The sequence below is a fragment of the Hippoglossus stenolepis genome, chromosome 1 (assembly GCF_022539355.2).
Source record: "Hippoglossus stenolepis isolate QCI-W04-F060 chromosome 1, HSTE1.2, whole genome shotgun sequence".
In the NCBI taxonomy this organism is placed as follows: domain Eukaryota; kingdom Metazoa; phylum Chordata; class Actinopteri; order Pleuronectiformes; family Pleuronectidae; genus Hippoglossus; species Hippoglossus stenolepis.
The window spans coordinates 25,224,618-25,246,556 of NC_061483.1; the positions used below are offsets into that span (position 1 = coordinate 25,224,618).

A 21,939-nucleotide genomic window follows, 5' to 3' on the forward strand; every position below is an offset into this window, starting at 1 on the left:
CAGCTATTTTTTGGTTTAACACAAATCTTGTTGAGAACTGTTGATATTCAGAACTATGACATTGGATTACAGTGGCAGTGTAGAGGTTGCAGGTGAGGTGAGCAGGAGAGGTATGCTTCTCCTGCAGGAGAAGTGATAATAAAGAGAGAGAGAGCAGAGGGGGAACTGGGGTTTTATTGGTCTGGTGACCTCATGGGTTCTAAGGCAGGCAGTGACCAGTAGTAGAAGTTGGGTCCAAGGGCAGGTTCCACACCTAGTTGGTAAGATGTGAAGGACTCTGGGAGACTGAGTTCAGGAAGCTGTCCTTTGTCTTCAGGTCAGGCTTTGGATACACGTGTAGGCCCAACTATTGTTCACCAATAGTAGGTCCGAACAACAGGCTTCGGGAAGGTTAATACACCAAAACCAGTATACAATCATGATACTGGACATAAAGGTACTGCACAGAGGTTTATGTTTCTATGAGACAGGTTTCCACACAGCAACAACCTCCCACTTTGTCAACAATTGACGAGCTAGACAACAGAATCACCCCGTAGATTGAATGAGCGCTTGCAAGTATTTCATTGCATTTTTATCTTGCAGTGTGTTCTATTGTGTGCATGGCTGAGAGAACAATTTGAATCAATACAACTGACTACTGTCAGGGTTTTGTATTTGTCAGTGTAGTTTCCACCGTTTCCAAAGTGTTTTCTCTTGACTTCCTGTTTTATTTTGTTGTCTGGGTTCTTGTGTCTCGTGTCTAGATTTACTTCCTGTCTGTGATTGTCTGCACCAGTCCTCATGTGTTACACCTGTTTCCAATTGCCCCTGCCTTCCCTGTGTGTCTGTATTTAAGCCTCTGTGCTTCCCTTTGTCCTTGTCGGATCGTCATCGCATGTCAGTTGTGTTCTCTGGTCTGTCGAATGTTTGCTGTGATCTCTGATCTCTGGTCTGTCCCGTCCTGTCCGGATCTCCGGTATTGTTCGTATCTAGTGTCTCCTGAGCCTCTGCATCCCCTGTTTGTTTTGTCCGTTAAAGACTCTGGTTTTCATTAAATTTACACTTCTTTAGTTTAAACTCTGCGTCTGGGTCCAACTGCCTCACACACCCTGATAGAACGATCCGACAAGGACAAAGGGAAGCACAGAGGCTTAAATACAGACACACAGGGAAGGCAGGGGCAATTGGAAACAGGTGTAACACATGAGGACTGGTGCAGACAATCACAGACAGGAAGTAAATCTAGACACGAGACACAAGAACCCAGATAACAAAATAAAACAGGAAGTCAAGAGAAAACACTTTGGAAACGGTGGAAACTACACATTGACAAATACAAAACCCTGACAACTACACACGTTTGAATACGGCTCCTGTTTGACACTTTACGTATGTACATGTGACATGAGACATCTTCTTGGGCTTCAGGTTTATTATATCTTCTATTTCACATGATAAAACAGTATTGTACTGTGGGCGACCACTCAGCATTTCTGTGTCTGAACACATCTTGCACAGACCTGAGCAGAGAACTGAAGCAGATGCGTTACTGATTAGCCACTTCCACTATGCAGCCTGTGTGGACATGTTATTAGTATCTGACCAAGTTAGATAACAGCAACCAAATTGACAGTAATGTCCATTTATGGTAAACCTTTCTGCCTAATGTGCAAGGCTTTATTCTTACATTTCAAGACCTCAAATGTCCAGCACAGTTTCACTTCCCCTTACTTTTATCAGTCAGAAAACCAGATCAGCGAAATAAAAACAAATTGACTCAGGCCTATCGTTTCTTGAGAAAAAGAGTCAGCATTTGAGTCAGCTTTATTTTGGTTTAACACAAATGCCATTCAGTGCTGTTGTAACACAAATCTTGTTGAGAACTGTTGATATTCAGAACTATGACATTGGATTACAGTGGCAGTGTAGAGGTTGCAGGTGAGGTGAGCAGGAGAGGTATGCTTCTCCTGCAGGAGAAGTGATAATAAAGAGAGAGAGAGAGCAGAGAGGGAACTGGGGTTTTATTGGTCTGGTGACCTCATGGGTTCTAAGGCAGGCAGTGACCAGTAGTAGAAGTTGGGTCCAAGGGCAGGTTCCACACCTAGTTGCTAAGATGTGAAGGACTCTGGGAGACTGAGTTCAGGAAGCTGTCCTTTGTCTTCAGGTCAGGCTTTGGATACACGTGTAGGCCCAACTATTGTTCACCAATAACCAACAACAGGCTTCGGGGAAAGTTAATACACCAAAACCAGTATACAATCACTTTTCTACAAACTAACTAAGACATTAACAGGGATTACATTTGTGTATGACTGAGGGTGGAGGGGGGTTGTGTTGGCATTGCTCAACTTGATGTGGGTCTCTGCTATTGTTAGAGTTGTGGCCACAACTCAAATGCAGCCGACAGATGCCAGGAAAGCCTTCCCCTGTCTGATGAGCTGGCTATGAAAGCTGTCTTCCAAAGGACTCTCATTCACCCCCAGGAGACCATGGCACTGTGACCAGTTCCTGATGTTTTTGTTCAGTGCAACAATTTTATACCATGTTTCCCACTTCATAACACACTGTTAACATTGCAACAAACTTAAAATTGTTGCGGTGGCCCCCACACAGACCCTGTAGACATTGTTGCCAATGGCCAGAATTTAATCCAGACCAGATTCAAACCCACAGAAAAACCTATTTGATCGCTTTTGTTGTGAGTTATTATTATTATTATCAGTTTGTTGTTTCACAGATATTTTTATCTTCCATATCACGTTACCACAGATGCCACTAAATCCTACACACTGAACCTTTAAGGTGAACAATAATTTCTAATTTTAGTAATCAGCCTTGAAAATCACACTGTGCCCCAACACCTCTTCCATTACTGGATTATTCTGCTCCTGCTATCTGCTAGTACACAGTTACCGCCACAGCTTTTATTAGGGCCAATAATTCAATTAAAATTTGAATCTAATATCAAAGCCCATTATATAAAACTGAACTTTACTGACAGGACCACAGAACTTGTATTATCCAGGTAATACTGAAATACTGACAGGTCAATTTCTATCCATTTCTTTATTAATGATTATTTTTATTGAATCATGGTTTTATAAAGCCCTGCTGCTGTCACCACCACCTCCCAGTAGTACTACTATAATCCAGCAAATGTTAATATCTCAGTCAGTTCATACAACCAGAGTATAAATGTAGATGCCTGCATGTTGGTCCATCAGTTGATTGAGCTTTGTCCTGTTAGTTGTTTGTTTGGTTGGGTCTATGCTGTCCTCTGCTGGACTGAAAGCACACCTCAGGTCTCTGGTCCATCACCAGCTTTTCTGTCACGTTTATGAAGCAGTGTTTTTGTCCAGATCAGGATCTGGGCTTGCAGGAAGGCCATAAAGGAGGGACATGGAGACTCTGCCCTCGAGAAGACTGGGCCCACACTGGCATTCTTTGAGGAGTACTACAACATCCCCTAGCCTCTGGACAAATCAGGCAGGGACATAAGCCCACTTGGAGAGTGAATTATCTTACATGTCTTTCACAATTTACAATGTGGCTTTCTTTTTACATATGCACACTTCTGCCATGGTTTTAGATCAGACTTCTCTTCCTGATTTTACTGCTGGAGCCATAAAGAACTGGGGCTTGATCACCTACAGAGAGACCGCCCTCTTGTATGACCGGGACGTGTCCTCCAATGGAGACAAGGAGCGGGTTGCATCAGTTGTCACCCATTGGTTTGCTCTCCACAAACCAATCAAATTATGAATGTCAATGATTGTGCTTGGCATTAAAATCCTGCCTTTAACTAAATTATTCAAAAAAATCTAAGGTCATACCATCATTGTATTTTATTTTATTTCATAACATATTTCTATCTATTGTATTTGCATTATTTTACTCCTTCAACTTAATTTTAGTTTTCATACAGATTTGATCCTTTTTTACATCTTTTACCTCTTTCAATTTCTTAACCTCTTTTATTCTACTCTTTATCATGTATTTTATTTTGCTTGAAACTTTGAATCTACCTCTGCTTGGGAAATGACCTTTATAAATAAAACTGCCTTTCCTTGCCAGTAAAATGAAGGTCTGTCCTCTTAGTGGTGTAGAAACTTATGTGACCACGAGGTGGTGGAATCACTTATGGCTCAATGAAGGATTTGCGGCCTATGTTTCTTATCTTGGAGCCAACTATGCTGAACCAACGTGGAATATGGTGGGTTTTGTTCTCTGCTGACAGTTAACTTGCTGCATCCTTCATAACAGACTGTAGGTTGAACACATTTTATGATTCTGAAATGCTCAAAGCATTTGATATAGTGTCTGGTCATGCTGAAATACAATGTCTATGTATTTTTTCAGATTGATTGAATGAGGTAATTGTTGCCGTGTCTGTGGATGCTCTGGCCTCCTCCCACCCGCTTTCATCCAAAGAGGAGGACATCATGATGCCAGAGCAGATCACGGAACTGTTTGACTCCATCACATACAACAAGGTGCAGTTTAATTAAGGTTAACACATCAACAACTTCAATGGACGTATTGTTCTCTTCAAGCCCTACTAAGCAAGACTTTGACCTCAGATACACAAAACAGGATTGAGTGGAACTGCGCTGGCCCCCATCAGGTTCTTGTGATACTTTATATGGGGACAACAGAGTAAAATGAATGCCTGCTTGTTGTAATTCTGTTTTATCTGATATGTCACCCACTAACACTGTTAATATATCTCTGTTTTCTATTACAGGGAGGTTCAGTCCTCAGGTTGCTCTCAGATTTTATCACTGAGAGCATCTTCTCCCAAGGACTCCATGTGAGCAGGCTCCATGTGGAGAAACTGACCTCCAGCCAATTTATGTCTTCACCACTAAACAATAACTACAGTATAACCACTGGTTTATTATCTGTCTGCAGACATACTTAGAGGAGTTCAAGTACAAAAACACAGTCTGCAAAGACCTTTGAAAGCATCTGCAAATGGTACGATATAGCACCACCATCGTGACTGCACCCTCTTCACAAAACATGCCTTCTAAATTCTAAATTAGCCCACATCCGCTGACTGCTGAACAAATGAATATGCAAACCTTACAATACGTCCAGAGAGGTCACTAACCTGAGTCATTTGACAAATTGATTAGTGCATTAAAGGGAGATTTTGGTGCCACCAGGGGCGTCGCAAGAGGGTTGGCAAAGCCTGTTGCAACCCTGAGGTGAAAGATTACATTAGTGCCCCTTAAATTGATCGTCAATGCTAATGAGTGGTTGGTGGCCAACATAGATATGAGGGGTTTCTATAGAGTCAGTGAAGTTTATGGACCTATGCAGGTTAGTAAAGAATGCTCAACAACATAACTTAATAATCAAAAATAAAAGTATGGTGGCCCTGAGAACTCAACCCACTGCAGCTTAAGAAAACACATGCAAATAGACACAACACACGCAGATGTAGAAAACCTCCTCATTATTGTATTTGGTTGTGTTGTGAACATGTGCAGAGTAGTTTGTATTTGCCATGTATGTCTTGTCAGATTGATCGGTGAACTCTCATGGCCACTGTAAAAAACAATACTTTTATGGCACTTTGTAAAGCACACATTATGCAATTCCCAGTTAGTGTAACTTGTTAAATTATAACTAGATGTGTGTTTGCTAATTCCTCAGGCTTAACTAAAGAAACAGGTCAATCCTCTGTTTAACTCCTTTAGAATTTTCACTGTCAACTGGACAAAGATCCCTGAGAAGCACACTGACCAGTAAGGACGTCAACATGCTGTCTGTTTACAACCAAGTCTGCTTCACTCTCATGAACATGTGTCCTGATCACTGTAGCTGGGTTGGGGTTGATGCATGAGGCTCGGGTCCAGGGATGTTGCTACAGGGTAGTTTATCAGAAGCTGGTAAACTCATGCCTGCTCTGTCTTGTGCCACACAGCCATGGCTGCTCAATAGATCAGTAACAGTGGCATCATGCTGGATCATGTTTCTTCTTGTATTCTTTGCATTTGCTGACCTTAAGGTGATATTGCACTCTGCACTATGTTCAAAAATGAAAACAAAAAGCATCTTCTTTTTTTTTTGTTAAACTTTTATCATTGTAACCAACCTGTGCTGACAGAGGGTGCTCATGTTTGGCATTTGTCCTCACAGTGAATTTGCTTCCAGGTATCTGGACTATTGTTTGGACCCAGAGAAGATCCGTAAGCAGGACGCCACCTTTACCATTGTTTACATCCCTGGAAACCCCATCGGACAGCCTCTGGCTTGGGACTCTGTCAGAGCCAAATGGAGCAGCTTATTCAACGAGTGAGTTGTCCACTTATTTACATAAGTTGTGCTGAGCATCATCAGTTGGCAAGGGTTGGCATGTTGCTTGGTTGCTATGAAGGCAACATAAATAAGAAGTGTGCAGCAGAACAGCTTTGTTTACACAGACGGTTCGTGTGTACAAAATAATCTAAGTGCTCAAACGTTTTGCTTAGTTAAATGTATATGAGCATTTTTAGCATAATGTATTTTAAGTATCTTGACTAAAAAAAGTATATGTTTATAGAACAAACAGCCCTGTGACTGATATTATATATTTTATCATCATGTTATTCCTACTGATGCTTTCATGTGTGAGCAGAATTTTACTTTTGTAGTTGAGATAGAGTAAACTTTCCACTTCTTTCAATGGCACTGGAATTAAATATTATTCTCATGATTGATCTATCTACTATTGTTTTCTTAATTAATCAATTAATAACTTGGTTTGAGCCATAACTCCCCTGAGCTAAAAGTGAGACATCAGACATCAGATTGCTTGTTTCATCCAACCAGTGCTGCAAACCCCCAAATAGGTTTACTGGGATGTAAGAGAAGGCAAATCAGCCAATCCTCACACTATAACTGTCAAGTCATTGTAGTGGAGTGAAAAGTACAATATTTCCATTCCAACTACAGAGGAAAGGTACACGCTGCACCTGCAAATGTCACAGACTTAAATCCCAATCATTTCACTGTGTTCTTCCTCAGCTGCTGCAGTTCAAAGAAAACAATGCAGGGCAGTTCGGCTCTGGAGCAGGCGATGGAGAGAACCAAAGCCAACATGAAGTGAACATGAACAAGAACCTGGTGTTTGACTGGTTCACCAGTGAAGCCTCTCCCCCAGTGTAGTGACACAGATTGTTGGGAAAAAAGAGTATTTATAGTACTAATGCTCTACCAGTACAATAAGTTACAATACCAGTATACAGGCCAAAACACACAAAATTTGGACCTCAAAACCCAGTGGTCTGAATTTTACAAAATCAGCTGTGCATGCTCTTGAGGAAAGCCAAAATCTGAATCGTTATATTGATCCATGTAAGTGTTTGTGATTACTGTATCACATCTGTGCTCATAGATGCTTCTGAGTGACCCTGTTTAACACACTGGTGACATCTTGTATTGTCTTGTGAACACACACACACACACACACACACACACACACACACACACACACACACACACACACACACACACACACACACACACACACACACACACACACACACACACAGTTTCCTTCACATCTGATGAATGGAAGACAAATGGTTGAGTGCACAATGACTGAAAAGCTACATACGCTGTCATGAACTGTCATGAAGAAAGTGTGCGATTGTTCATACAGGCGTTGAAACAAAGTCACTAAATGCTGCAATGCAATTCAGCTTTTGATGTCAGTAGAGGTGAAATCACATATTATCAGCTTGTAAAGGTTTTCAAACAGCTATGTAAATAAGAAATCATGTCCCATTAGAAACATGTGATCACATCTGTGCAGATAAGATGATCCACAAGTTACCACATCTATGATTAAGTCATTTGTAAGAAGTTGTTTTAGACTCGACACAATTTGAAACATCAGCCTACTGCAGCACATGAAATTGTGATATTCTATGCTGATGAAATAGATTTCCCATCTTCTGTGGGTGCATATTTATGAAATCAAAATTTAATTTCAAATTGTGACTATTTTTTACACATTTAAAAAGCACTTTGAACAGATGTCTGGGGGGACACAGACATTCTCTGAGACCAAACTGGGATTTTACAAAGGTCGTAAAGCAGCTCCAGACATCACACATCACACTGTTGACATAAGAGCAGTGTAAAACTCAATTCACAAAGCGGGACAGCCATCATCCTCCGCACACTGACATAGTTTATGTTCGTATTAAGTTCTGGGTGGTGTATGGATCCACAACAGGACAAGGACGTGAATAAAACCTATTTGACAGCATTATGAATCAAATCTCTAAACTTAGACCTGAAATAGTTAATTTATCATGAGGCTTTTTTCCAGGGTCTGAAGCAGCAGACCTGTTTACACGGGAAAGAAAAGGTGCCAATTAACAGCTCGTGGCTCAGCTGCCACCTCGCTCGGCGGGGTCTTTCCTTAAAGTACTTAGAGGGGATGTGCTCCCTGTTTAACACCTCATCGTCCTGCTGACAGCTGCTGTGTTTGTGTTAGGAAGTGGAGTTAAGCACCAAGTCTGCATCATTTCATCTGTGTAAATACCGGGTGAAAACAGTAAATGCAACAAAACGCCCAAGAGTATTTATGAATAATAATATTTATTTGGTTCAAATTCAAAAAGCTTAATAAATACACAGTTCTATATACAAAAAAGACACAAAAGGACAGAAATATATTTTGTTAAAAAATAACAAAAATCATGAGGTTTGTCCATAAATTAAGGTCATTGTTGCAATGAAAATTCACAAGTGGATTCACAGTCAGTTATGACTCAGCAGTGTCCAGAGAATGTGGGAGTTTGTAGTTGCTGCTGTGGCATCCAGTACTGCTCGCTGCTGAAGTTAACTCCACTGGAAACCTGGCAACAAGAAAAAGATTTTGGTTAGGACCTCATTCAGCTGTAACACTCAGGAGAACCACAGTAAATCGTATGTAACTGTTTGTTATAAAGCACATCTTGTATTTGAAATCTAAATGTTTCTGAGCCGTATAACCATGATGTGAACATACCTGATAAGTGTGCTGCAGAGAGGACGGCTGGGCCACACTCATCGTGTTACAGTTTGATTCCTGTGGACTGCAGCTGGCGGTTGGCTGTCCCAGGAACTGGCAAAGGGTTTGTGGCGGCTCCATGAAGCCCGGGGATCTCCTCTGCTCCAGCACCTCCTCACTGAGGCCCAGCTGAGCTGACAGGTAGGAGATGTAGCGCATGGTGAGGCGCAGCGTGTCGATCTTGGTCAGGGTCTGTCCCGCAGGCACCACTGAGGGCGGGAGGTATGACCTGACGTGATGGAGAGCCTTGGTCAGATCCCTCATCCTCAGCTTCTCCCTCTCGCTGGCGGTCTCGCGCTTTTTCCCTGGATACCTGGACCTTGACTTCTTTGTGGCGGAGGTGGCTGTGGAGGATCTGGCGTAGGGCACAGTCTGGGTCTTGTGGGTAAGCTGAGGTGCTTCAGGGTCGCTGAAGATGAAGCGATCCAAGGCGTCTTGTTCGTTTCCTGCAGCCTGGATGGAGCTGGGGGAGAAGCAAAAGGAGTCCACAGACGAGGTGGGAGACAGACTGCTGCCTGCACTGAAGTAGCCAGGGTCCAAGGCTGGATCAAAGGCCACAGGATCATACGTTTTCTCCAGCAGGGACTCGAACAGGAAAGAGTTCTCCTGGAGCTGGAGAGGAGAGCAGAAGGACATGTCCATGGCTGCTGTAGTAGTTTCAGTTGAAGTTGGTGCTGTGGTTGAAGGCTCTTCCCTGAGCAGTGAGCTGTCAGTGTGTTGCTGGTGAGGCAGTGGATAGTGAGGAGGTACAGGGAGGCTGCTCCATATATGTGGTGGGAGGTGTGAGGTTGCACCTCTGGCAGCCTCCTCTGCTCCTGAGAGGCTCTGGGAGCAGGGCTGACACCTAGGCCGGGGGTCCCATGGGAAACAGGCCAGCTCCAGGACAAAGTGTGACCCGGCAGCTCGCACGAGCATCATAATGTCGATTCACACCATACGCTCCTGCGTCCTGGGAACATGACCCTGCCATGACAGGGCGTCCACCTGGGTCACAGGTCTGTCTCTGAACCTGAGGGAATTGAAATCTAGTGATTCACTGGATGTGATTGGAAGCTGCTTATTTATCTGTAACCAATGTCAAATAATATCCCGACATAATCACTATCAAACACACAGATGCCACAATATCGGATCAATCGCTCCAATGAAAGAAGATGAACCATGTAATGGAAAATAAACCACAACTTCCATAATCAATCACGTGTCCTATCAACATCCATATATAGACATTGTTCAGAATTCATCAGGTTTAATCCTGCTCTTTCTGCCCTGGTATCTGATTCCCTGCGAGGTCAGGCTGGAGAAGTGTGCCTGGGCAGCTGGGAGGTGTGAGGAGTTTACACCTCGTCCTGTTTGGACAGGAGCAGGCTCACTGCTCTGGGAACCTGGATCCTCATATAGAAAGAATGTGCAGCATCAATAACAACAATATTTTAGTTACTGGGCTGAAGTGTGCCATCTTAGAGCCAGTTCGACTTTCAGTGGTAGAATGATTTTTAATCATTCTTTTTCTCAGCACTTGGTTTTTCCACAGTAATGTTTTAAAAAGCAACAAAGGTTAATACAAGTATACTTTCTATGCATGTCATCTCAAATTAAAGCGTAAACATTGATAAATAATCTTCTGCATCGGTTCATATTCAGATTTCATTTGAAACTAATTTGCAGATTTTGCTATATTAATGTTTTTAATGTTGACTGTATGGTGTTACTTCACAGATCCATCATTGCATCAGTCCTGGCCCTCTCAGTCATTTGTAGTTTTGCAGGTTGGTAGAGATATTTTTTGTTTTTGAACGCCGACACTTGATTACTGGATTCTCTCTGACAAGTCTGTGGATTAGAACGTCAGGTGTGGACTGTGGATGTGAGTCCTGAGCCGTGTTCCCACAAACCACCGCGTCACATTTGACTCCTGGTGAAACCCATAATTGGGACGTGTGAATCGGTCTCACACAGCTCTCCACCAACTCACTTATGCAACAAAAACAGAAAGAGAAGAAAAATGAATGAATTGGACGTCTGTATCAGGAAACCATCTCCAAGGCAAGAATTAAGTTCGTCTTAGGACAAGATCTGTAAAAAACTTCTGGTAAAAAAGGGTTTTCTGAAGCGGCTTTTAAGTTTACTTTTTATTTTTCTAGAGCTGGAAAGTGTGTGAGGTGACACCAGACGTGACAGCTGACCCGAGGACCAGTTCCCACAGCGACTTTTGAACCCCCACCATCTTTCCGTGGCAGGACATAAAAAAAAAACATCAAATCAACATTTATATTTCTGTCATTCCCACTATCAATCTATGTTTTATTACATGTACTGCAAATCTATTTAACCTCCTGCTGACCTTGTGCAGATGGCATCCTTTTGCTTTTTATGCAAAAAAAACCCCACGAGCTTTAAAAATCCCTCCTATATATTTACTATATTCGTAATTCTATTTTGTTTTAGTTTCTTTAATTCCAATTCTGTAATCATCTATAAACTGCTATCAGTTAATTTTTTTCAGCATTATGAATTTCCCCGGCTGTCAGCTGTCTTCCTCCCTCCCAGGCTGATGATGGAGGGGATCTTGCTTCTCTTAATCCACATTAGCTCTGATGGTGTTTACTCACATGTAATGAGTGAATAATCAGCACCGCTGTGCTAACCCTTTCATCCCAAACCCCTTTAGCCCGGGGAGTTTATTAGCTTTACTCTGATGAAAGACCTGAGTGAGTATATTAAGGCTTTGTGTTGGGTTTGCTGCTTGCATATCAAATGAACTGCATGTATGTGGCAAACTAAACACTCGGCCCTAATTCTCCAGCCTGATATGCAGATCCACACTTCTCTATGAATATTAAAGCACTCTCCGTTGGCTTTAGAGGGTTATTAAGGCCGTAGGTGAGAGCAAGGGGGGAAAGCGTAGGCAGGATCTTACATCTTAGTCTAGACTTAGCGGTGCCAGGGACCTCTCTGTGTTTGCTAAGCCACATTAACAGAGATACACTAAATAAACTAGATAACCTGTGGCAGAGGCTGGTCTCAGGTCTGCTCACCTTGAAATATCACATGTCAAATGATTCAGACCACGAGAGGAGACTACTTAAATTGTTCTGAGTGTGTTTGAGGTAATTATATCATGTACAGTTTGTCATTAGTAGTAATAATGATAATAATGATAATAATAAACTTAATCTATACAGCAGTTTTGTGAAAAAGACAATTACAAAGTGCTTCAAAGACAATAGAAAATACAAGTTAAGGAAAGATAATGGATAGTGGATAATGGATCAAATGAAGCGATAAAACAAATCATACTTGGAAATTAAATTGAATTTCTGATTATGTGAAGCTTCTCTATATCGTTTTCTTTAGTTCTTGTATTAATTGTATAAATAAAATATCTTTGGAATTATTGGCATGGAGAGTAAAAATATATAATAATATGTATGATGTTTTATGGAATTGACCCTCTTCACTGAAATCCAAATGACTATTTTCTTGTCACTTTAAGTTTGCTAAGTTAATCGTTAACACACATTAACTGTTTTATGATTCGTATGGGCACCCAACAATTTTTGAAGACAGACTATATATGAAAAAAACATTTTTTGGCAAAAAACCTTTCATTCCCTGTAATTATTAATCTCTCCATTGTTATCTTGTTTCATAGTATAATATATTAATCATCTCTTGTACCTATCTACCTACCTATCAGTACCTTGGCAAGTAAAACATAGTTAAACAAGAACTGTATCATTATTATATTAAATAATTTATACAGCAGTTTTCAAAAACACTGTAGTGCAATTACAAATGAATTAACAAGTTAATGAAAGATAAAAGATAAAAAAAATAAATAAAACAAACGTCTGTTTAAAAGTAATATACAAATTAAAAAATATATAATTAAGTGATAAAACAAACAATACTTGAAAGTTTATTTGAATTTCTGATTCAATCACGATTATGTGTAGCTTTTCTATATCATTATCATCTTTAGTTGTTACATTTGTATTAACTGTATAATTTACTGTATAAATAAAAAATATAAAATATATAAAAATAGCTTCAGAATTCTTGGGAGGAGAATAATAATAAAATATAATATGTAGTATGATGTTTTATGGAATTTATCTTCTTCAATTCACTTGTAAATTTAAACTTGTTGAGTTAATCATGAACATACATTAACTGTTTTATGGTTTCTATGGGCATTTTTGAAGACGGACTATATATGAGAAAATCCTTTTGCGATTTTAAAGCCAATAGGGGAAAATAATGGGGGAAACCTTAGGTCAAGGCGTGTTCCCCTCTGTCTGACAGCTTTTGTGACATCAAGTTTGTTGTGCAGTTATTTAGTTGTGAGCTGAATTGTCAATAGAAGTTGTAAAATCAAGAAATAACTGAAAATTATTATTCCCTGTACTTTATAATCTCTCCATAATAATATAATAGATTAACCATCTCTTGTACCTAGCTACCTACGTATCAGTTCCTTGGCAAGTAAAACATAGTTAGACAAGAACTGACTGAGACAGGCCAGTTTGTTTTAATTGTGTTATTGTGTTCTTCGCCATGAGACACAGATGTTTTCATTCAGATTAGATCCACTGTTGTGTTTGTGTGGTGTCTCTGGTGTCTCGGCACACTGACATTTTCCATAAGCACCAGTTTCATCCTGTCTCATATAATTACTGTACGTATGATTGTGTAGGTAAACACAATCTCACTGGAATAGAACCAGTAACCTTTATTTAACAAGTCCCTTATTCCCAACTAATAACTATTAACACAGTTCCCATTGAAGCTGAGGTACACACATTATGGACACCTGTATGAATAATGAATGAGAGAAACTGAAATGCATGATGGGACGCAATAATGACAAAACATGGTGACATTTGAATATTTTATTATAAATAGTGGTATAAAGAAATGTAAAAATAGTTCTTAGACATATGAATATTTACAAGGAACATTTCATAGGATACAAATAAATAAAATGTAGAATAGCATTTCAATTTCAAATAAATTACTCGATTCACAGTGAGGCAGTAAAAAACAGTGAAGTAGTCTGTGTCTGTTGTTGGATGATGATCTCACAGTGTTGGAGAGTTTAACCCCAATACTCTCTCGGAACCAACGGGATGTAGAAGTCGTTGCCATACATCTGTAAAAAAAACAAACAAGAGATTTATTAGTATTTTGCACAAAATTACGCTTAATGTGTGATCTTTTTCGATGGAGGTTTTCATGAAAGATAATGTGTAAATGTTTACATACCTGACAGGACTGTGTTGTTGGAGGAGACTGGTGGAGGATGGTATCCATGCTGATATCTCCCCGAGGAGCTTCATTGTACTGCTTATTGTACTGATCCACTCCAAAACTACAGCTCCCAGAGTGCACCACAGCGTTCTGGCTGGGACACTGGGCTGGGTACAAGCTCTGGTTCAGGTTCTGGAGCTGGAGCTGGGCCTCCTGACCTCCCATGGAGCTGTGCTGGAAGAAGCTGAGGATGTCAGGTGAGGGGGTGTCGCTGGACGAGGGGTCTCCCTGTTCCCTTTGCTGGAACAGCGCCTCCTCGCTGAGGCCCAGCTGGCCCGACAGGTAGGAGATGTACCGGATGGTGAGGCGGAGGGTCTCGATCTTTGTCAGATTCTGTCCTTCAGGGGCCACCGAGGGCGGGAGGTAGGACCTGAGGTGATGAATGGCCTTGGTCAGATCCCTCATCCTCAGCTTCTCCTTCTCGCTGGCGCTCTCTCTCTGCTTGCTGCGGATCCGTGTGGCTCGACCCGACTTCCGACCACGTCCAGACAGGGAGCAGGGCGAGGACCCGAGGCTCTGAGAATATCCACTTTTGGCCATCTTAGGGGTGGACTGCGGAGGCTGCTGGTACGAAGGAGACAGGCTGGAGTCCATAGAGTGGACAGGGGACAGGGTTTCAGAAGAGGAGATGCTGGAGAGGTCGGAGTCGGAGCACCACTGGTACTGCAGGCCATAGTTGAGCAGAGGCACCGAGGAGGTATCCATGTTGTGTGGAGGGGCTCTGTGGTCTGACTGGAGAGACTGGGAGTGAGGCTGTGAGTGCTGCTCAGCTCCTCCGCACTGGTTTATAAGTGTGGCCCAGGCCACAGAGGTGTTAAGTGACACCTCCGCAGATTCTCACAACCCATCACTGTGGAGGGCTGAGGCCACAGCCCCTGAAAACACACACACACACGCCCTCAGTGGGACCCTGCCTCTGTACCTCTCCCTCTCCTCTTGTGTCTGGGAAAGTTCAGCTGCAGGAGTGGAAGTGTGAATTTTGACTCCTTCTCAAAACAATAAACAGCTTTGCTTTTCGGGCTTTTTCCCCCTGCAGGAACTCAGATGCATTTTGCACATGTTGAAGGGATAGAGTTTGTTTTGAATGATCCTGCATTCACTTTTTATTAAACAACAGCCTACAAACACTGGTCAGCAAACTAAATAATGTAGTGTGAAAGTGTGAAGAGTGTATATACCGCAAAAACTGAAAATTGTTATAAAATAATAATAATTATAATAATATATTTACAGATGTGGAAAATAATTACACTTTCCCAAATACTGTATACAACTTTGATGTACTTTTACTTTATCTAAATAACTAATTATTATCTTACTTGATACTTTTATCAAGTTACTTTTAGTCCATTTATTACATTGCAGGGGATTTCGGTGCTTCTGTCTTCAGTTGACAGATTAAGTTTTTACAAACACATGACCAGCTGATAAAAAATGATCAGTAGAGCAGTTAAAACTAAATCAACATGAATCAATATCAAGCTATAAACTATAAAAATACATCTGGCTGAGCAATGTGACCAAAAATGATATCAAGATAAAAATGTTCATGTCAGTCGTTTATTCTCATGATAAATGTCTCATGGTCTTTTCTTTTCAAGTTTAAAAAGAAATACATGATGAAATGATGAATACATGATGAAAATTATATTGTGATCATTATTGATGTTTTTTATTGCCCAGCACTGTGTTTACATGTTAATGTATAATCTAACTATATGTTAACATACCTAACATATACAAAATATATATATATATATATATATAAATATAAAGATAGACATACAGACAGACAGCACATTAGCACATTTTGCTGATAGTCTCAGTTCTTTTAGTCTCAGATCACTAACTTGCAACCAAGCCAAAATATATAGATGGTAAATATGTTGGGTACCTCTTTTTGATTAAAATATGCAGTATAATGTACATGTTATGGTACACACTGTACTGTACACTTTGTGCCTGAGAAACACTAAAGGATTGTTGGACTCCTTTATATGAGGTGTTGGGATATGAGTAAATAACATTGCTCTATTCTGTTTTGTTCTGGGATCAAGATACCATCATGTCCGTGGCTCAGAAGATTTCGGATTATTTAGAGATCAGAGATGACCTGGTCCTAACTCCCTTCTTCTTTCTCCTCACCTCACTCCAACCTTGAACCTGACAGCACCGTCTTCTACACTTCTCTTCATCTTCTCTTCTTTATTTCCCACCATTTCTCACCAGCACGATCGTTTTATAGTCGCTGCAACTCAGGCGTGAGCTGTCATCTCTGACCCTCTGCATTTTTTAACCTTTGATCGAGATTTGAGGCTTATACTGCTGCTGTTCCCTGATGCTCTGGATAAGAAAACCAACGTCCTACGTGATTAAAATGTCAATGTAAATACACTGAGCTTTAATGAAGCATAATGACTTGTATTATCCAGTTAAAGCAGAGGCGTGAGGGTTTCACGCTGATGAGAACTGATGAGTCTGGAGGCGTCACTTCACACCTCAGCTGTGAGAACCTGGTAATGCTGGTAAATAGTGGCACCGCTGACCTTCTCTCTCCCCATCGCTCCTCTCTTTTCTGTTTTACTCAGCCATGTTTTTCTTTCATTTTCTCGCCGTGAAGAGCAGCAGAAGATAATTTGGTTACAACTTCAGATCTATTAAGAATGAACAATGTACTCAGAACCCTCCTCTTCACAAAGACCACTAGCAGTGTCTCTACCCCCCCCCCAAGCATTTCTATTAATATTTTCCTTTTTTTCCCCCGTAACTCTATTAAGTGGGCTTAGTTAACTTGAAAGGCTCTATATAAATGAAAGTTATATTTAGGCATTGTAGCAATAGCAGTATTAGTAGTAGTAGTAGCAGTATTAGTAGTAGCAGTAGTTGTAGATGTAGTACCAGTGTTAATATAAGAATTATCATTATTATTATCATGATTATAATTTAGATACAGAAACATTAATTTTTAATTTCTGTATTTATGTACTGTATGTTTCTGTATTAATATCTCTATATAGTTCATAACCAAAACTACTGTGAATATTAGAACACATTTGCTTAAGTGCTCTTCCTGTCTGGGTGAGTGTTCAGTGTTGAGTGTAGTGATGCTCATTTTATTTTCCCCATCCAGTCTGATAGCATGCAGTCATCTTTTTTTTCATCATCTTTGTCTATTGTTTATTAAATCTTCTTAACATCAAACCTGTCCTGAATCCTAACCCTGTTCAATGCAGGGGAGGATTGCGTTTTCTTTCTCTCAGCTCAGTTTCCATGAAGCATCAGCACTTTGTGGTTGGCTTAGTATCAAGGTATTATCCTGTCTGATGGAGCACTGGCTTGCAGCGGTGTGGAATCAAGTGAAAATGTAAAAAACTGTCCAGAATGCTGTTTGTCTGGTTTGTATAAGCCTGGAGCTGCTTTCACCACAGCACTGAAGGCCTGTCTGCTCCAGGGATCCCAAATGATGAAACATAGAAAGAGGTTGAATAGTGAGAGGTGGAATGAGATGTGTTATATTACTGAATGGGCTGAGGATAAAATACGTGATGCTCTATACATACTAATGTGCATGTGCTGTGTCAGGCTGAGGGCAGGGTGAACTGGGGCTGAACCCACTGTGCGACCCCGCAGCTCACCCTGACCGAGGTGAGGCTGTGGGAGCCTGGCTGCGAGTTTGGCACCTCTGGGTGGATGCCCACCCACAGCAGGCTCTCTCTCTCTCTCTGAGGCTGGGCTGCCTGCCACCTGTCTGAGCCTCCCGTGTCTATCAACCCCAGCACGACCTCCAGTGATCTCCCTCTGCTTGGAATAAAATCAAATTAGACATGATAAATGACTCCTGTGGGGAAGGTGGGTTGGCGCCATTGCAAATAGTGATCCAATGAATAAAAAAAGATCAGAGGGAAGGACTTAAAATAGATGATCACACAAGATAGAAATGTATCAAGGAAAGTAAAACAACGTAAAGGTTCAGTGTGTAGAATTCAGTGACATCTAGTGGTGAAGTTGCATGTTGCAGCTGAATACCCCTCACCTCACCCTCCCCTTCCAAACATGAAAGAGAACCTGAGGTAGCCTTCAGTTGTCGTAAAAACTCAAAAAGATGGTTAGTTTGTCCAGTTTGGACAACTGTAAAAATCATGGCTGCCTCCGTAGAGAGGACCCGCTCCAGATGTGAATATAAAGTATTTCAATATAAAAGGCCCATTCTAGGGTAAAGAAAACAAAAATGTTTACAATTTAGATGGAACACACTATGGAAACATCACTAGGATCATTTTATATTCAATTACTGACAATAGATCCATTTCACCTAAATCTTACAGACTGAACGGACACTTAGATGCTCTACTCTCTAGTTCACTTGCTTTGTGTTTCAATAGCAAAAGAACTGGCTTTGCTGGTCAAGGAGAAAGAATCACTTATGTCAGGGGCTGGGGGCGGGATTATCGTGATCATTGTGAACACCATTTTAGTTATTTAAAAAAACTGAGCTTGTATCTTGTGTAGTCTGCAAAGAAGATTAAATGTGCTTGACTTCTTTGGACCCGTCGGGTTTGGATGCCATTGCCCACTTGCAAAAACTTGCAAACAGATGCAATAATCCACCATCGTTGATCTCGTGTTTTAAATTGGCACTGGAGTTGTTGTGAGATCAGAGATGTATAGAGTGACATATAGAGTGATGTAATGACGAAGTTGAACCATTCTGAATCAGCACCAGGTTCACCTTGGTATAACCGGCTTTTGAATAACTCGTGCACGGTTAGTGACCTCGAGTGGCCGTGCAGAAACTGTAAGGTACAAAGACGTTCGCACAGAGCCTCACGTACCTGCATCTTCTGATGATGGAATGTATTTTACTGAGACCCTTGTATCGCCTTGTTTTGTTTATGGCTGCGGACTGTATAGCCCTCGCCTTTAGTGAAATCACTTGAGACAATTTATCAGACGTATCACATAGCTGCCTGATGAGACACAAAAGTCTATATACTAGTTTTGTCTCCTCTTGAAGGGCTCCTCAAACCAGTAAACAGACTTTAATGTTTAAAATCACTGGAGTTTCCCTTTAAAATTGTTCCTGAATTTCTTCCAGAAAGATTTTATGCCTGGAGAACGTCCCTGGAGTTCTGACAATGAAAAACTTAATCTCTGACCAGTTCAGAAAGGAGAACCCTCACAGACACAAGCTTCTCTACACTGAGGCAGTTTAGAAAGACACAGGGATAAACTATCTCAATATATTGCTTTAGTTAATATTTTGGACCACATTATTAGATGGATAACTCTTAGAAACGCTATTGATCCAACAGTGGGCAAACCCCTGGGTTCCGTTTAATGTGGCCAGGAAGAAACAAAGATAGGTAGAAATGATGATGCAATCACCCACATCACTTCTGACACTTCCTGATTTGGTCTTATCAGGAACAGCTGTAATTCCAGCAGTGAATGGAAGGTGTTGCTAACCCTGACTTTCAGTGACAGTAACACCTCGTCAACGCTCCAAGCACTAAAATCCCTAAACCTGTTTTCCACCATAGGTGTTTCTCATTCGTAGTATTTTCTACATAAACATAATTTATGTCTAGTTTACATACTGCAAAGTAAACAATCTGCTTCATGTTTACACTGGCACATGCATGAGCATGAGGTATGCATTTTTCAAGTGTGTCAGATAATTTCCGATACAGATGGAGATTGTTTTCATTTTATAAGTGTGGATGGACGATGCCTGAGATTTCTTTTCCAGCAGCAGAGATCACCAAGTTTTAGTTGTAGTGAGTTTACAGTCTACACTGATCATGGCAAATAAAAATAAATTTGTAAATAATACAGTATTACGTTTATCTGAATCTGTTTTTATCTATCTTAAATCTGTTTGATAATATGTGTGTGTGTGTGCGTGTGTGTGTGTGTGTGTGTGTGTGTGTGTGTGTGTGTGTGTGTGTGTGTGTGTGTGTGTGTGTTTGTGTGTGTGCTCTTGTACAGCTATCTTTGTGAGGGCCAGTTTGAGTCTACAACCTACGGAGTGAGGACATTTTGGAAAGTGAGGACCTCACTTTGTGACCGCCCTTTAATGGACTGTTTGGGGGTTAAGGTTTTAGTGTTAGGGTTAGAATTAGGTTTAGGTTAAGGGTTAGAGTTAGACATTTAGTTTGGATGGTTAGGGTTAGGGTAAGGGGCTAGGGAATGCATTATGTCAATGAGTGTCCTCACTAAGACAGCTATACAAACGTGTGTGTGTGTGTGTGTGTGTGTGTGTGTGTGTGTGTGTGTGTGTACCATGTCAGCGGCTGAGGTGGCAGGTGAGGGGGATACATTCTGCACCCTAGGTGTGAAACATAGCTCCTACTGGAGGGGTTAGCCAGAGGTGGACAGTAAATTTCCTCTAATTGTAGGAGAGTGACATTCATAGAGTGAGTTGACAGAATGACAGAACAACAGAAGATAATTGAAATTTAAATTAAATGTAATCATCTCGTCCAAGCAGAAAACAAAGAGTTACCTGCTGAATGTCACTGTGGCCCCCCCTGACAGGTAAAATGTAATGTAATGCAAAACAATTATCCCTCATTAATGTAATCAACACTGACTCTAAAGTCACCTGGATGAAATTCAAATAATAATTCCAGAGAAAACACGAGTCTTGTGTTCGCTGACCTCCACAGGCTGACAGTGTGATCAACAGTTTCTTTCACACCTCTGCCAGAGTAAACACGTCCTCCTACAACCAGCACTTGCTCACTCTACCATGTTTTTACAAGCACACTGACTTACCCCCCCCCACCCCCCCACCCCCCCACCCCACCCCCCACATACACACAGCTGCCTGTGGCATGGGAACAGTAATATTCTCACTGCTATTATGAAAAATAAGCCGAGGTCAGGACTATTAATACAGAGCATGAAATATGAATAGGAACATTATTCTGACTTTTCTTAACAGAACTAAAACACTTTCAATTACAAGTTCTAAAATTATAGAATGATCACAATGTTCTAATGTCTCTGTGTTAGTAAAGACTGAGACACTGCAATGCTATACTCTGTCCAAAAATTCTACCTATTTTAAAACTATAGTCACAATACTAATAGGACTATAGGGAACATTTACGTTGCATCTGTTGTGATTTTATCTCATTCTTTTTGTGTGCAAGTTACACTGAGGTAATCTTTCCCTCAGACTTAAGCAGACACTAAACCTGCCTGATTTCAAAAGTGTGGCAGACCAGGACCATAATGAGATATTTAATGTTGTATTGGTAAGAACGCACACACTGTTAGTGGTTGCAGGAATTTGGGATCTCATTGAAGCTTGCATGAACATGAAGTGCAAAACAAACGCGGCAAACTCTCACTGTCATCTTATTAAATGTTCTGAACCAAAAAAGAAAAATATAAGAAAAACTGTGGATTATGTCAGGATTTAGAAGGATTTAGAGGCTAGTGCAAGTTACAGCTGCAAGATTATTTATGATTCAAAATCAGACACTCTGATCCAGTCAGTCGCATTAAGATTATATGAGTAAACCCTTCGCATTGCAGGATAATTTGAGCTGATAATAAGTTCGGTCAGACTTGTAGAAACACTT

The 21,939-nt window shown here is 40.9% G+C and overlaps 2 protein-coding genes and 1 pseudogene across 2 annotated transcripts; 1 reads left to right on the forward strand and 2 right to left on the reverse strand.

The window, feature by feature from the left end:
* Positions 1-1,883: 1,883 nt before the first annotated feature.
* LOC118109159 lies at positions 1,884-7,137 on the forward strand (annotated as a pseudogene).
* A 1,616-nt stretch (positions 7,138-8,753) lies between these two features.
* Positions 8,754-9,676, reverse strand: mespaa (mesoderm posterior aa). Its single transcript, XM_035156043.1, has 2 exons — positions 8,993-9,676; positions 8,754-8,840 (listed from the first exon to the last, which is right to left on the reverse strand). Exons 1-2 carry the CDS (start codon positions 9,674-9,676, stop codon positions 8,754-8,756), a joined length of 771 nt encoding a protein of 256 aa, XP_035011934.1.
* Positions 9,677-14,135: 4,459 nt separating this feature from the next.
* Positions 14,136-15,052, reverse strand: mespba (mesoderm posterior ba). The gene is made up of 2 exons (XM_035156069.1): positions 14,303-15,052; positions 14,136-14,189 (listed from the first exon to the last, which is right to left on the reverse strand). Exons 1-2 carry the CDS (start codon positions 15,050-15,052, stop codon positions 14,136-14,138), a joined length of 804 nt encoding a protein of 267 aa, XP_035011960.1.
* Positions 15,053-21,939: the final 6,887 nt, after the last annotated feature.

What these genes read in the sequence shown, in the direction of transcription:
- mespaa (XM_035156043.1), bottom strand. Translation starts at nt 9,676, where the DNA reads ATGGACATGTCCTTCTGCTCTCCTCTCCAGCTCCAGGAGAACTCTTTC. An exon ending in CTCTGCAGCACACTTATCAG is followed by an intron (nt 8,841 to 8,992) that starts GTATGTTCACAT and finishes TCTTGTTGCCAG; the next exon opens with GTTTCCAGTGGAGTTAACTT.
- mespba (XM_035156069.1), bottom strand. Translation starts at nt 15,052, where the DNA reads ATGGATACCTCCTCGGTGCCTCTGCTCAACTATGGCCTGCAGTACCAG. An exon ending in CAACAACACAGTCCTGTCAG is followed by an intron (nt 14,190 to 14,302) that starts GTATGTAAACAT and finishes TTTTTTTTACAG; the next exon opens with ATGTATGGCAACGACTTCTA.